Source organism: Nicotiana tabacum, chromosome 5 (assembly GCF_000715075.1).
Source record: "Nicotiana tabacum cultivar K326 chromosome 5, ASM71507v2, whole genome shotgun sequence".
Lineage (NCBI taxonomy): Eukaryota > Viridiplantae > Streptophyta > Magnoliopsida > Solanales > Solanaceae > Nicotiana > Nicotiana tabacum.
In genome coordinates this window covers 15,774,893-15,790,896 of record NC_134084.1, presented here as the reverse complement: position 1 = coordinate 15,790,896, position 16,004 = coordinate 15,774,893, and the positions used below count along the sequence as shown (strand labels likewise).

The 16,004-nt window shown below is 37.8% G+C and overlaps 1 protein-coding gene across 1 annotated transcript; it reads right to left on the bottom strand.

The window, feature by feature from the left end:
* Window positions 1–14,769: 14,769 nt before the first annotated feature.
* On the bottom strand, window positions 14,770–15,723 carry LOC142180698 (uncharacterized). Its single transcript, XM_075252750.1, has one exon. It carries the CDS (start codon window positions 15,721–15,723, stop codon window positions 14,770–14,772), a length of 954 nt encoding a protein of 317 aa, XP_075108851.1.
* Window positions 15,724–16,004: the final 281 nt, after the last annotated feature.

The window sequence follows — 16,004 nt, the reverse complement described above, 5'->3', positions numbered from 1 at the left end:
ATATACACAATAAATAATATTAAAGCGGTAAAAGCATCATTTAGCACATTAAGCATATATCATGTAAAAATCAGATAATAAATAAAGCCAACTATAACAGTTATTTTAAGCTCGAATTCTTGAACCCTGAACCAGTGGTTCTGGGCTCGAAGAGTCTCCAGAGCTGTCGCACCTCCTTTTACCGCCCCCGCGAGGGTGCGAGGGAGTTTTCTCCAATTAAAGGACAGTCGAAACGGGATTTATTTGTTTGTTTCAGAGTCGCCACTTGGGAGTTTTAGGGTGTCCCAAGTCACCAATTTAATCCCGAATCGAGGAAAATATTCGACTTTCCAAATGAAGTCTGCGAACCAGAAATTCTAAGTAAGGAATTCTGTTGACCCGAGGGAAGGTGTTAGGCACCCCCAAATCCTGTGGTTCTAGCACGGTCGCTTAAACTGTTGTAATGGCTAAAATATTTGATTTTAATACATGTTCAAAAAAAAAAACTATAGTGCAATTTTAACTTTTAACCGCTTTTATTGTTATTATTATATTTTTAAAGAATGTGAACATCGTTTAAAAACATGTCTTTGGATTGCGTTACATAAAATGCATCCACGATCCGGAACATATTTTTATTCAATGTTTTGGGATTTGGATTTGGGTCGCATAAATGCGTACCCGTGTTTAAGAATGTATTATTATTATATCGCGCCTAAAGCGATTAGCGCTTTATTACTTTGGGGAAGGCCGTGAAATTTGCTAAACGGCCCATCCCGAAGTTTAAGTAATCAATTAAATTTTTATCGAGGGCCCCGCAATTTGTGTGTTTTATTTGGCGAGGCTCGTCTCATTTATTTTAAATGGACAAATCTTAAAGCGACTACATTTTGCTATTTAAAATTAGTCTCTAAATTGAGTAAAGAAAATCCTAATTATTTATTTATTTATTTATTATTATTATTATTAAGAAAACATGACATGCTAATTGCTTGATTAATACAAATATTGATGAAAAAGGAATTTTATTCTTAATTTCGAAATTATAAATAAAATAAAAGTTCAACAACTAATATCCAAAAGAATCAAATATAGCTAGATTAAAACTCAGCATTGTAAAAAAAAATTATTGAGATTAATTATTCACAACCATTTGAAACTTGATTTAACCGTAATTACTAAAGCTTATTAGAAAGTTTATTAGACTTAAACGTTCTTCTAGTCTTGCTTGAACTCAAGTCATGCCTTAATGCCTAATTTACGAAGTTTTAAATTAAATTCATGTCTTAGCTAAATTTAGCTAGTTATTCATGATTAACCTACTGTTGATAATCTTGAAACCTTCATAACTAGTGAATTAACATGTTTTGCCGAACTGATTCATTAAAGACTAACTTAAGTTATTTTTTTTATTCCAGTTATTATTTAGTAATACATGGAATAGCTTAAATATAACCAACAAAAGGAAACAAAGAAAAACGAAATTAAAACTTCAAAATTTCATTCTTCATATGTATTCATGCTTCATATTTCGGATTACAATAACCAGCTTTTCAGTTGTGTACCTGATATTGGAAGCAAAAAAATGAAGATGAGAATCAGCAACAGTAATAACAGTATAGCACAGCAGCAACAACCCAGCAACAGAGTTTGCAAACCAGTAGAACAGTAATCCCAAAAACAAAAGCTTCAAGCTTTGAATGAAACAACAACCAGTAATACTAATTTCAAACAAAGAAAGAAAGCAGAAGATTTTTTAGTTTTTATTTTTATTTTGAAAGCTTAAATATTTTTCGGAATTTTTCTTTCTCTTAAATGTTCAGCCCTTTTTTCTCTCTTCTATTCTCTGTCCGTTTTTTCTCTCTATCTGTATGTGTATTTTTTCTTGTCTCTCTCTATTTCTGTTCATGTCTTGTGTTCAAGACTTCATATATATAATCCCATCCCATAAATCTTTTCATTAATTAAAATCAATACTTTTTCTCTACCCAACCCATTATCTTCCCACTCATCCCCATTACATTAAATAAACATATCACACCACCCCATTTCATTTTGTCCCCCATGCCTAACATAAAATAATGCAAGATTCCCCCTTTAAATTAAATCTTGTCCCCCCTTTATATTAAATAACCATATCACAACCCACCCCATTTATTTTGTCCCCCATGCTTCATATAAACAATTACAAAATGTACAATTCCTAAAATACCCCTCTGACCTTACTGAAATTACCAAACTACCCCTGAACGTACTACAAATTTACCAAACTACCCATCAGCTATAACACATCAATTAATCAAACTTAACCAAAATATAGACAATATGATCAATTTCTAACAATGTTCAAACAACAATATGAACACGGATGAACATCATAACAACAATATCACATGAACACGATTTTAACAACAAATCACATGAACACAAATTGAACAACAAAGAACAACTAAAATTTGATTGAACAATATTTTAGCAACAAACAATCCTATTTTCGGATTCAACAACTACAACAAACAAGTATATTTAGATTTCTAACTTCAATCATATTGAACTTAAAATCAATTCTAACAACATTACAACAAACAATACCTATATTAAACTTAAACAAGATTATGAGACAAATTCAAGAAATAATCATAAATGATAAACAAGAAATCAAACTATATAAAATTCGGATTCAAGATCATCCAAACAAAGCATGAACATGAATGAATCTATTTTAACACAACAAACATGACGGATTAAACGATTAAATCAATATATTTCCTTTAACACAACTACTTTTAGACAAATAACAAGATCGACGAATAAACAATTATGAACTTAAGCTTGAACTTAACAATATTAATAATTTCTAACAATACATAAACTCATGAAACAAATTGAAGAAATAGTTAATTAAATTTCAATTTGAATCTAGCAAACATCAAACTAACAAATATTCACTTAAACAATAATACAAACATGAAATGAATATGAAAACAACTAATTAAACTTCTATTTTGAAATCTGAAAATTAATTTAACAAAACAACATGCACATGAACAAACTAGAAAAAATGATTTTAACGATAAACAACGAACAAAACAAGAATCAAATATTTAACGATTTTAACTTTTAGAAATATAAAAACGAAATATGGACAAAATAAAACTCAAAAACAACTAACCAAAGATGAATCAACGAAGAACTTTGATTGTAAACAAATCTGTCCGAGCCTCGACCAAAGCTCGAACAAATGACGACGAAGACGAAGAGAAGATGAAGTAGCCCGTAGCTACTGCCGCGACGAGCAGCAGCAGTAGTAGCACGATGTCGAGACAGTAGCAGCGGTGGCGACAGGCAGCAGCAGCGGCGGCGACAGGCAGCAGCACAATGCGGACAGCCATGGACGACGACTTGGTCGACGTAGAAGCTCGTCCATGGCTGTGTTCGTTTGGTTGTTTGGTTGAGACAGAAGCAGCAGTGACGGGGCTTCGAACAACAGAAGGAACAAACAACGGGCTGGTCGACGCACAAGCAGAAGCAACTGGTGGCAACGACGGACTATTTTGCCGTAGAAGATGAAGCTCGACCAAACGACGACGAACTAGAGCAACAATGGTGGACGAAGAAGATGAAGTGCTTGGGCAGCAGCTGTTTGGACGATGAGGGTGTGTCGAAGAAGAAGGTAAATGGCAGCCATGGATGCTTGGTTGGAGCTTTGGAGGAAGAAGAAGAAGATATGAGGGGGGATGGTTTAGATTTTAGGGTTTTCTTCTTTTAGTTTTTGTTTTGTTTTTCTAAAATGTAAGACAAAAGGGGTTTGGGTCTTTTGGGTTATGGACTGGGTCGACCCAGTTCGAAATGGACTGGGTCGTAGGGAAGATTGGGCCATTTTTTGGGCCTATGGCTTGAAATCGAAGAAGAGGCCCAATTCCGACTTTCTTTATATTTTCGCTCTTTTTTCTTCTTTTATTTCTCTAAAACTAAATTATAAAAATACTTAAACTATTATTAAGAATTAAATTAAGTTATAAAAGCACAAATTAACTCCCAATAACAATTAACGCACAATTAAGTAATAATTAAGCATAAAATTGTATATTTGGACATTAAATGCTAAAATGCAAACGATGCCTATTTTTGTAATTTTTAATTTTTTGTAAGCAAATTTAATTAGTAACAATTATAGAATTAAATCCTACATGCAAATGCGACATATATTTGTATTTTTTTATTAATTTAACAAATAAACAAACACAAACAAATACAAATAATTATCCAAAATATCACAAAATCTCACAAAATTTCACACCAAGGAAAATCATTTTATTTTGAATTTTTTGGGGGTAATTCTCATATAGGCCAAAAATCACGTGCTTACAGTAAGTTTCCACGAAATTCTCTGTTATCTTTTACTAAAACAAGAAAATTCAAAAAAAAGGGCTCAACCCTAAACTGAACTTTTTCCCTTTAGTCAGCATTAGGGCTCCAACCCTAAACTGAACTTTTCCCCAGTTAGTCAGCATTAGGGCTCCAACCCTAAACTGAACTTTTTCCCTTTAGTCAGCATTAGGGCTCCAACCCTAAACTGAACTTTTTCCCGAGTTAGTCAGCATTAGGGCTCCAACCCTAAACTAAACTTTTTCCCTTTAGTCAGCATTAGGGATCCAACCCTAAACTGAACTTTTTCCCTAGCTAGTCAGCATTAGGGCTCCAACCCTGAACTGAACTTTTCCCTTCAGTCAGCATCAGGGCTTCAACCCTGAACTGAACTCTTTCCATTTAGCCAGCATTAGGGCTTCAACCCTGAACTGAGCATTGTCTGCTAGTCAGCATTGGGGTCCCAACCCTGAACTGAACTTTTCCATTCAGTCAGCATCAGGGCTTCAACCCTGAACTGAACTTTTCCATTCAGGCAGCATCAGGGCTTCAACCCTGAACTGAACTTTTCCCTTTAGTCAGCATTAGGGCTCCAACCCTAAACTGAACTTTTCCTCAGTTAGTCAGCATTAGGGCTCCAACCCTAAACTGAACTTTTTCCCTTTAGTCAGCATTAGGGCTCCAACCCTAAACTGAACTTTTTCCCAGTTAGTCAGCATTAGGGCTCCAACCCTAAACTGAACTTTTTCCCTTTAGTCAGCATTAGGGCTCCAACCCTAAACTGAACTTTTCCCCGTTAGTCAGCATTAGGGCTCCAACCCTAAACTGAACTTTTCCCCAGTTAGTCAGCATTAGGGCTCCAACCCTAAACTGAACTTTTTCCCATTAGTCAGTATTAGGGCTCCAACCCTAAACTGAACTTTTTCCCCAGCTAGTCAGCATTAGGGCTCCAACCCTGAACTGAACTTTTCCCTTCAGTCAACATCAGGGCTTCAACCCTGAACTGAACTTTTTCCATTTAGCCAGCATTAGGGCTTCAACCCTGAACTGAGCATTGTCTGCTAGTCAGCATTGGGGTTCCAACCTTGAACTGAACTTTTCCATTCAGTCAGCATCAGGGCTTCAACCCTGAACTTAACTTTTCCATTCAGTCAGTATCAGGACTTCAACCCTGAACTGAACTTTTCCATTCAGTCAACATCTGGGCTTCAACCCTGAACTGAAATCTTTCCATTTAGCCAGCATTAGGGTTTTCAACCCTGAACTGAGCATTGTCTGTTAGTCAGCATTGGGGTTCCAACCCTGAACTGAACTTTTCCATTCAGTCAGCATCAGGGCTTCAACCCTGAACTGAACTTTTCCATTCAGTCAGCATCAGGGCTTCAACCCTGAACTGAACTCTTTCCATTTAGCCAGCATTAGGGTTTTCAACCCTGAACTGAGCATTGTCTGTTAGTCAGCATTGGGGTTCCAACCCTCAACTGAACTTTTCCATTCAGTCAGCATCAGGGCTTCAACCCTGAATTGAACTTTTCCATTCAATCAGCGTCAGGGCTTCAACCCTGAACTGAACTTTTCCATTCAATCATCATCAGGGCTTCAACCCTGAACTGAACTCTTTCCATTTAGCCAGCATTAGGGTTTCCAACCCTGAATTGAGCATTGTCTGTTAGTCAGCATTGGGGTTCCAACCCTGAACTGAACTTTTCCATTTAGTCAACATCAGGGTTCCAACCCTGAACTGAACTCTTTCCATTTAGCCAACATTAGGGCTCCAACCCCGAACTGAGCATTGTCTGTTAGTCATCATTGGGGTTCCACCCCTGAACTGAACTTTTCCATTTAGTTAGCATCAGGGCTCCAACCCTGAACTGAACTCTTTCCATTTAGACAGCATTGGGGCTCCAACCCTGAACTGAGCGCTTTTCCGTTTAGCCAGCATTAGGGCTCCAACCCTAAACTGAGCATTCTTACCTTGTGGCAATATTAGTGATCCAATCCCCGAGTTGGCATTTTGTAGACTGAAATTTTCCAATTCCTTCATCAATTATATAAACTTCCTGGCAATTAACTGACGAAATTTTCCTAGTGAAACTGGGGCAGAAAATTTCGTTCGTCTGGTTTTCCCCGCAGGTCTAACCTCGAGGCGCATGGATCGAGACGACCCACGAGATGAGTGTCAACCCAGAATAAAGAAAAGAAGAAAAAGAAAAAAAAGATGTCCTGAGATATTGGGAAAAGCAAAGGGCGGGTCGCTCCAAGATTTAATCAAGGTCCCGAGTTCTACCAATCCCGTCTCACTCAGTGTCGTAGAAATAAACAGGCGCCTACAACTTGCAAGCATCAAGATTCGGATCGAAGTCTACAAGCAACATCAGCTAAGACCCAAGATCAAGTTGCAAAAGAATCATAGATAGGAATCTTGTAACTAGCAGTTGACAAGCATAAGTAATTAGTTCAGTTTCAATTTTCCTTTGGTTGTAATAAGGCGGTCAGTAAAGCAACTGTGGCAACAGCAATAGCAGTAACAGCAAGCATTGCAATCCCATGGTAGTCCCAGCTACCAAAGTTTCCCGAACTACATTGACCTGATTCCTGTTTAGCCCAGGATATGTAGGAAATCTTTGAAGCGAAGATTCGGTCAAATCTTTCAAAATGTGCTTCACACGGAGTGTTCCAATAGGCAAAAATCGCTCATATCCGCTCACTTTATCTTTGCACGAAAACTCTTCGTGTTTTTGAACAAAGAGGGGCAGCTGTGAGCACGTGATTTTTGTTTTACGCGACAATCACTCCAAAAGAAATAAATGGTCCTGTTGTACAATTTTTGGATTTTTACGTGGCATTTTTGTTAATTATTTGTGATCTTGTCCATTTTTATTTATATCAAACACAAAAATGTGTGTCGTGTGTAGTTGAACCATAATTCGGTTATTAAAAGAAAAAATCACAAAATATGCATTTTTTGCCCTATTTGTTTGCCTTGGTGTTATTTTACCTATTTTTAATATTTTAATATGGGCGTAATAATTGTTTTAAGTGTTAATTAATGAGGTTTAATTTTGTTTAATTAGGTTTTGTGTTTTTAAAAAAAATCAGAAATAAAAGAAAAGGGTGCAATTTGTTTTAAATAGATTTGGGCTTATTCCCTACTTTAAAATCTGAGGCCCAAAAAAGCAGCCCAAGCAACCGGTCCAGCAGACCCATCTCCAGGCCTCCAAATTAGGGGCAACTCATCTCAGCCGTTCAAGCCACCCTGATCTAACGGCCCTCATCATATCCCCCGTACCCACATACAAACCCGACCCGTTCTACCCGAACCAACCCTGACCCTGATACTAAGCAAAACGACACCGTTCGTTTAAACCTTCAGATCCAGGACGTTGATCTCGATTGATCTAACGGCCGAGATCAAGCCATCCACCCCATATATAAGCTTTCCTCTCATACCCCGTCCCCCTATCCAAACACCCATCCTTCGTCCTCATCCCCTTCACACACCCAAAACCCAGGAACCCTAGAGCCGCCCCCCTTTCCCCTCACCAAAAACCCGGCGGCATGGACGCCGGTTACCCCCACCTTAATACCATAGGACCGCCTCATCACCCTGAGCATAGATCTGTTATCCTTTTGCCTCGAATCAAACACTAGGTTCTCGAATCTTTATTTGAAGATTCGAGCAAAACTCGATCTACACCGATCTACCCTAGATTCATACCAGACACTCCCCTTATCTCCCTCGTGACCAAACCATGCTTGGTTTGGTCCGAATCTAACCAGGGAAACACAAATCCCAAATCTGCCCCTTAGGAACCCTAGGAACCCTGAGCCCGATCGGTGTCCGTTTGAACTAAATGATTAGGGTCTAATGGACCTTAATCGAAGTGTTCTCAGTGGAGAACACTTCGATTAAAGTCCGTTCAACCCCAAGAAAGGTCGATTCAAATCCGAGCTAAGGCTTTCTGATTTTTCAAGGCTTTAAGGTAATTTTTGTTTTCTTTTTCTTTATCAGTTCATCTTGTCTATTGTAATTAAATGTCTGTTCATATGTCCAAATGTTTTGTTTAATTTGTGTTTTGAGTTTTTGTCGACTGTGTTATCCACCTTGCCCGGGCCTCTGTATTTAGTCAAGTTCCCCTTCATTTATTGATCGTGTGTATATATGTAAGCTGTACAATCAATTGAATTTAAATTTAATTGATTAATTAGTCCCCAGTACAACTTTGTTTAGTTAGTACAATTTGAATCACATGTTGATACTGTTGGATTTCTAATCATTGATTGTATGTGTTACAATTAGTATAGTCGAGTCGATATACGTCGTAAATTAGTTCAGCTTGGAATAGTGATAATCTGATCCCTGTCGTTGGTTTGTCTGATGAAATTTTGTTTGAAATCAATTAGGAACTGAGTATGTTGTCTGTGTTTTGTTCGATTTGAATCAGAAACATTTTTAGTTTAGTTTGTGGTTTCAGTTCAGCTTGAGTTCTGAATTGATAGCATGTGCACTATAGTGCTTTAATAATTAGAGCAAATGGGACAGCATGGGCTGTCAGGCCATCTTTAGGCTGCCCATACCTTTGTTTAGTTTAATAAGGTGATAAAAGGGCTGTCAGGGAATCTCATGGGAAGGGTTCTACTTTTAAAAGATGAGTGGAAAAATAGTAGAAAAGGGGGGGGGTTCTGATGTGTTTAACAGATTGTAAAGGGCTGATGCTAGGCTATAAAAGAGGCAGAACTTCCATTAGTTAGAGGGGGGATTGAAAAAAGATATACAGACACATACACAGAGAGAGACCACAAAAAACAGGCATATACAGATATACATTGAGAGAGGATATATACAGGAGAGAGATAGAGAGCAAGAGATAGGAAACACACAGACAAAATTAGAAACTATCTTTCCATTGTTGTTTTGATTTCACTTGTTTCGACCTGTCTATTCAACACTGATTTTTCCGAGTTCCAACTGAGTTTACTGGTTGTTTATTTCGTTGGTTTGTTCCTGGATTTGGTCTATCTGGGATTTTGATTCTACTCCAATTGTTCTGCTGTTATTTGTTGCTACTGCTACTGCTCGTTGCTTTATTTGTGATCACTGCTGTCATCTGAGTTTGTTGCTGACTTGCTGCTTCTATTTTCTTCTTTGCATTTCAGCATCCAGGTACACATTTTCGAATCTCATATTGATGTAACAATAGCAATGATCTGAAATGAAAGACGCGAAGAATTTTAGTCCTTTGGTACTGCACCCATAGTCTAATAAAGTGTTAGTAAATTCGCGCAAATCTTCAGATTGTAACTCGATAGGAAGACAAAGTAGGTAGTTTTGTATTCAAAACTGGGTCTATTTAATTATCTTAACTTACAATGGTTTACCTTGTTTAATTGTGTGTATGATGTGATTACGTAATGCGTGGAATGTACGAGTAATTGGTACACCAAAAACTAGACTTCATTCTTAGTTATGTTCTGCACGTATAAGATGGATTACTATTAACCTGGACAGATGCAAAAAATTAGTTTTAGACTATTCAACTTAATTCCTTCACATCCGAATTCCACTAGGCAGTTTGAATCTAATTAATAGCAGTTTTCTAATAAATAGTCAATTCCATTAATCAAGCACAAATAAGTTAGTTTAAATTCAAACTTGAAGGCCGTTTAGTGTAAGTTTAGTATATGTTATTCGTCTTACTTGCAATCTCCCTTAGCAAATTAACAAGCGTATTCACTCGTTGAAGTAAGGCATGAGGCGATTCCTACCTCATAAACAACCAATCAGATAATTAAACAAGAATCCGGAATCGGCCAAGCATGCAATTTACTTAGAACGTAATTTCTTTCTCCATTTATTAGAGACAAACATAATAAAGATGTAATCATCGTAGGCTTACCTGCTTCACCAAAATGAGATGAGCCTCGCCAAATGAGAGACACAAACTGTGGGGCCCTCATAAGTGTATATATATTGAATACCTAGGATTTGGGATGGACTGTTTAGCGAATTTCACTGCCTTCCCCAAAGATAATAACGCGTTAGACTCTTTAGGCGCGACTTAATTAAATTACATTCTTAAAATCGGGTGCGCATTTATGTGACCCAAACTCAAATCTCAACGGAGTCGAAATGTGTTAACAACTACGGGTGCATTGATTGTGACGTGGTTCGAGATGCATTTTCACGACGTTGCAATTCTATAAAAATAAATGATAATAATAAAAGCACATAAGTCACAACATGTATTTAAATCAGATACTTAGCCATTATAACGATTTAAGCGACCGTGCTAGAACCACGGGATTCGAGGGTGCCTAACACCTTCCCTCGGGTCAACAGAATTCCTTACTTAGAATTTCTGGTTCGCAGATTTCATTTGGAAAGTCGAAAATTTCCTCGATTTGGGATTCAAGATAAACCGGTGACTTGGGACACCAAAACCCAAACCTTTCCCAAGTGGCGACTCTGAATTAAATAAATAATCCCATTTCGAATATTGTCACTTAAATCCGGAAAAAACTCCCCTCGCGCATTTAACCCTTCGGGGCGGGCGCGCAAAAAGGAGGTGTGACACTAACCATCACATTTTTTATTGTTCTTTTGTGGTACCATTTTTCTATACTTTGTCTTAGCGTGCTTTCCAGGTCTCCCTTTCTCGAAATCACGCCATCCCTTAGATACATTTGAGTTTTATTCAAACCAGCATGGCATCTCAAATAGCTCCTTATAGCAAAGTCACGCTCCCAGACAGGTGTGCATTGTTGACCACAAAAGTTGTCTCCAAAGCTTCTTTTGTCTAGAAGTTCATCTCTCCTTTCCCATGTGACATTGTGCTCACTTATTGCATTAGCTATTTGGCGTAGCATTCCACTCCAGACTTCTTCTTTCTCCTCTTCCGGTTGCTTATCTTTTGTTCGAGAGAGCCATTTCTCTTCTTGATTTGCCTCATGAAATGGTCGATCAAATTCCTCCAAAGTTCCAGCAATTCCTTTTGATGTAATTGCCTGCCTTGAAATGATCTTTGTACATATGCCAAAGCCTACCTTTAATGTCCTCTCAGTGGATTGAATGCAAGGCATTAATACCACCACTTGAGATTCTACTATAACATAAGGTTTTAGCATCGATGAGATACCTGCAAATAAGTAAATAATGTTAGTTGAAAAATTGCTAACCAATCTCTCCTCAAGAATGATTCGAGTCCGATAGCAAATTGTAGCCTCTTTTCCTCCTAATTCCTTGCAACCTTCACTCTTATGTAAGGACATTGCATCTTGTCTTCATTAATAATCCTCCTTCCTTTTGAGTCCATATCCCAGAAGCCATGATATTCAATATTTCCTTCATCTAGAGCATAGTTGGCAAGATGGTCTGCTAATGTATTCCCTTCTCTGAATATATGTGTGACCTTGATGATACTTTGTTCCTTCAATCTTAAATCTCCTCAACATGATCAGTAATATACCAAGGAGGCTTCCAAGATTCCTCTATAATGTTCTTTAATAGTAATGAATCTGTCTGCAGCCATATTTGAAAATAATTAAGATTTTTGCACATCTTCAATGCCTCCACAATAGCTACTGCTTCTGATTTATTATTATTTCCTTCAGAAATCTCCCTTCCTTCTAGATATATCAAATCACCTACCTCATCCCTTATGCAGAAACCAATTGAACTGCTCCTTGGGTTCCCTCTACATGCTCCATCCGTATTTACTTTGATCCACCCTCTTGGAGGAAATTCCCATAACACCTTTTCATATTTCAATCGAGGTGTGTATTGCTCCATCATTGTCAGTAAGTCCAGCCACTTGTTAGGCACATGTAGTCCAGGCTTTTTTAGTTGGACTAGAGCTTGCAGAGTAGATGACACCTGGTAAATAACTCTGCTCACTGACACTGCTTCTCCATATTTCAAACTGTTTCTTCTCTTCCAAAGTTCCCATACAATGCATGCAGGTAAAGCTTGTAAGACTGGCTTCAATCTGGGAACAACTGGTGTTGTCCAACACTTTGTAATTGCTTGTTGTAATGATAACCCTTCTAATGCAATTCCTGCTCTCCTCAAGAAGTAATTCCAAACACCCTTAGCTGCATTGGATGTGAAGAACAAATGTACTAATGACTCCTCCTTAGGATCAGCACAGCACCAACATTTTGATGGTATGGAGTATCCTATTTTACGCAAGAAATCATCAAGTGGCAGTTTGGCTTTCCACACCTTCCACAGGAAGAAGGATATCTTGAAAGGTAAGCCTTTGACCCATATCATCTTGTGACCTAAACTTGGGTTGTCTCTTCTTCGCAGGTAATCCCATGCAGACTTCACTGAAAAATGACCTCTTATTTCAAGCATCCAGAATGGTGAATCTAACTCTGCACATTCGTTTGGTGGTCTAATATTCTGCACAATGTGGTTTGCCAAATCTTCAGGTAGAGTCTAAAATATTTTTTCCAAGTTCCACATACCATTTTCAACCAGATCATTGACATTTTGAATATCCTCATCGATACCAAACTCTGCAGGCACTTGGAAGTATAAGGATCCCATTTCAGTCCAATTGTCGAACCAGAATTGAGCTGATCTCATTCTCGGTTTCCAGTAGATTTGATGCTCAATCAAGTCCCTACATTCTAACATTTTTTTCCACACATGGGATCCACGCTTCCAAGGTACAATTACTGGATTTAGTTTCTTGCAGTACTTTTGACTAATAAATGCACTCCATAAATTGGGCTTTGTCCTGAACTTCCACCACAATTTATAGAATAGTGCCTTGGATACATCATGTAGGGACCTGAAGCCTATGCCTCCCTCCTCATAAGGCATACAAGGGTTAGTCCACGATGACCAATGTCTAGAGTTGCCTCCCACATTGCTGCTCCAGAAGAATTTGGCAAAAATGCTATGTAATTTATTGATCACAAAAATTGGTGGATTAACTGCTGAAAACATATGAATTGGGATACTCTGCATGACATTTGCGATCAATACAGCTCTGCCTCCTACAGATAGGAGTTTGCCTTTCCATGACTGCATTTTGTCCATGACCTTAGTGATTAATCCCTGGTAATATTCACTCATTCTTCTTGCATAAAAAATAGGGCAGCCAAGATAGGTCATAGGGAAACATTATCTTCATATACCTGTAATCCTTTCAACCTTGTTAATCACTTCATTATCTGTTAAATGATGCAGGTATATGGCAAATTTGGCTTTGTTCACCAGTTGACCAGACGATGATTCATAAGCTTGCAAAACCTCCATGACAAGTCTCAGTGAAGTTTCATTAGATGAGGAGAAAATGATTGTGTCATCAGCGTATGAGAGATGATTTATTTTTGGGCTCCATTTTCGCATTCCAAATCTTCAGAAATACAGGTTAGTGTGTAGTGAATTCAATCCCCGAGACATTGCTTCTGCTTCTAGAATAAATAGGGTTGGTGACAAAAGGTCACCCTGCTTAACTCCCCTCGAAGATTTGAAGAAACCATTTGCCTGCCCATTTATAAGAATAGAGTACCAATTATTCCCAATCAAATCAAAGATCAATCCAATAAACGTTTCAGGAAATCCCATCTTCCTTAGCATTTTGGTCAGGAATAGCCATGATAGCCTATCGTAAGCATTTGTCATGTCGAGCTTAATCACAACATTTGGGCCTGCTTTTGTTCTCAACCTGATATTTGTAATGATTTCTTGAGTTAACAGTACATTCTCAACTATACTTCTTCCCTTCACAAAACCTGCATGTTCCTGTGAGATTAAGTTTGGTAAAAATTCAACCAACCTTTCATGAATAACCCTCGAGAAAATCTTGTTAACAAAGTTGCTGAGACTGATTGGTCTCATGTCTGCAAAGGTCATAACTTCTTTTTTCTTTGGTAATAAAATCAGGTTTGTGTGTGTCACACTCTTTGGCAATTGCTGACCGCAAAAGAAAGCCTTGACCATGCCTACTACATCTTATTCAATGATTTCCCAGCATGTTTGGTAAAAGGCTCCAGTGAAGCCATCCGGTCCACCTGCTGAGTCCCCATTCAACCCCATAACTGCTCCCTTCACTTCTTCATTGGAAGGCAAAGCCATCAATCTTTCATGTTGATCACTATCTACCATTGAAGGTACATGATTTAGAATATAAAAATCATTTGGAACTGCACTCTCTGTAAATTGATCCTTGTAGAACTTTATTGCTTCTTCTGCTATTAAGTGATCTTCTTCAATCCAGTTACCAAGGCTATTCTGGATCCTTGATAATTTCAGTCTCTTCCTTCTCCCATTAATTTGAGCATGGAAGAATTTAGTGTTTCTATTGCCATATTTGAACCATAACATGCCAGCTTTTTGTCTCTAGAATTCTTCTTTTAATGCAAGATATTTAATCATTTCAGCTTGTACATGTTGTAATCTTTGTCTGTTCATCTGTGTAGGATTGACTTCAAATTGCCTTTCATGAACCAAGACCACCTTCCCAGGCTTGCAATCTTCTGGAATATATCCCCATATATAGCTCTGCTCCAGGTAGATAGTGCTTTCTTAAGCTTCTTTAACTTGTAGTTAAAAATGCAGAAATGGTTAGCACTAAAATCAGAATTCCAATTCTCCTTTACTACATTTTTGAAGGTTTCATGCTTAGTCCAGAAGTTAAGAAATCTGAATGACTTCTTAATTGGAGGAGTTTCTATATCATATTTCAACAGCATTTGGCAATGATCAGACCCAATTTTGGACAGGTGAGTTACCTCCAATCCAGGAAAGGTCTGTTGCAATTCAAGATTGCCAAAACATCTGTCCGATCTTTTAAAAATACAGTCTTCCTCTGATCTTCCATTCCACCATGTAAATATGCTTCCTTTAAATCCCAAATCTGTCAAGTTGCAGGTATTGATGCAGTGCCTAAAGTCATCAACTTCAGTGAGAGAAACTAGTAAGCCTCCAAATTTCTCTTCCTCATCCCATATCACATTAAAGTCGCCTCCAACTAGCCATGGTACTGTCATATCTGATGCCATTGCATACAAAGAATCCCATAGTTCAATTCTTTCAATGCGATCACATTTGGCATAAGCTAGAGTAAGGATGAGCTCAACATGTGTTTCAGTGTGCGTTAATCTCAAAGTCAGCTGTTGAGTCATGTTATACAGAATAGTAACCTCAAATATTTCATCAATAAAAGCCCAAATCTTGTTTGATACATTCACCTCAGCCTGTGCCAAACCAATTCTTGCTTTATACCTCTCCATTTTGTGAGACTGTTGCATAGGCTCAAGGATTCCTATGAACTCAAAGTGATGTTTTCTGTGCATTTTAATCAGCCTTTCAAATGCTTGTATTGTATTTACTGACCTGACATTCCATATAATTGCATCCATTAAATGTTTTGGGGTTTGGACAGTGTTCTCCTTGTTTGTACTCCACTAGCTGGGACAGTAGATGCCTGTTTTGACTGTTTCTTTTTTCCTTTTGTTGCAGATTTTACTATATTAATAAGCCTTGGCGACAGATCACCCTGTTTGGCAACATTAAGGAAATTTTGTGTAGTGGATTCCTCATCCATGTATCTACCTTTAAGTTCTGTGTGGCCAACTTGGTCATGTACTTATATTGCTTCTTTTGATGTCACAACATCATATGCCTGATTGGTAAGTTCAAC

Excerpts from the sequence above, each read along its gene's own strand:
- LOC142180698 (XM_075252750.1), bottom strand. The coding sequence starts at position 15,723 with ATGGATGCAATTATATGGAATGTCAGGTCAGTAAATACAATACAAGCA.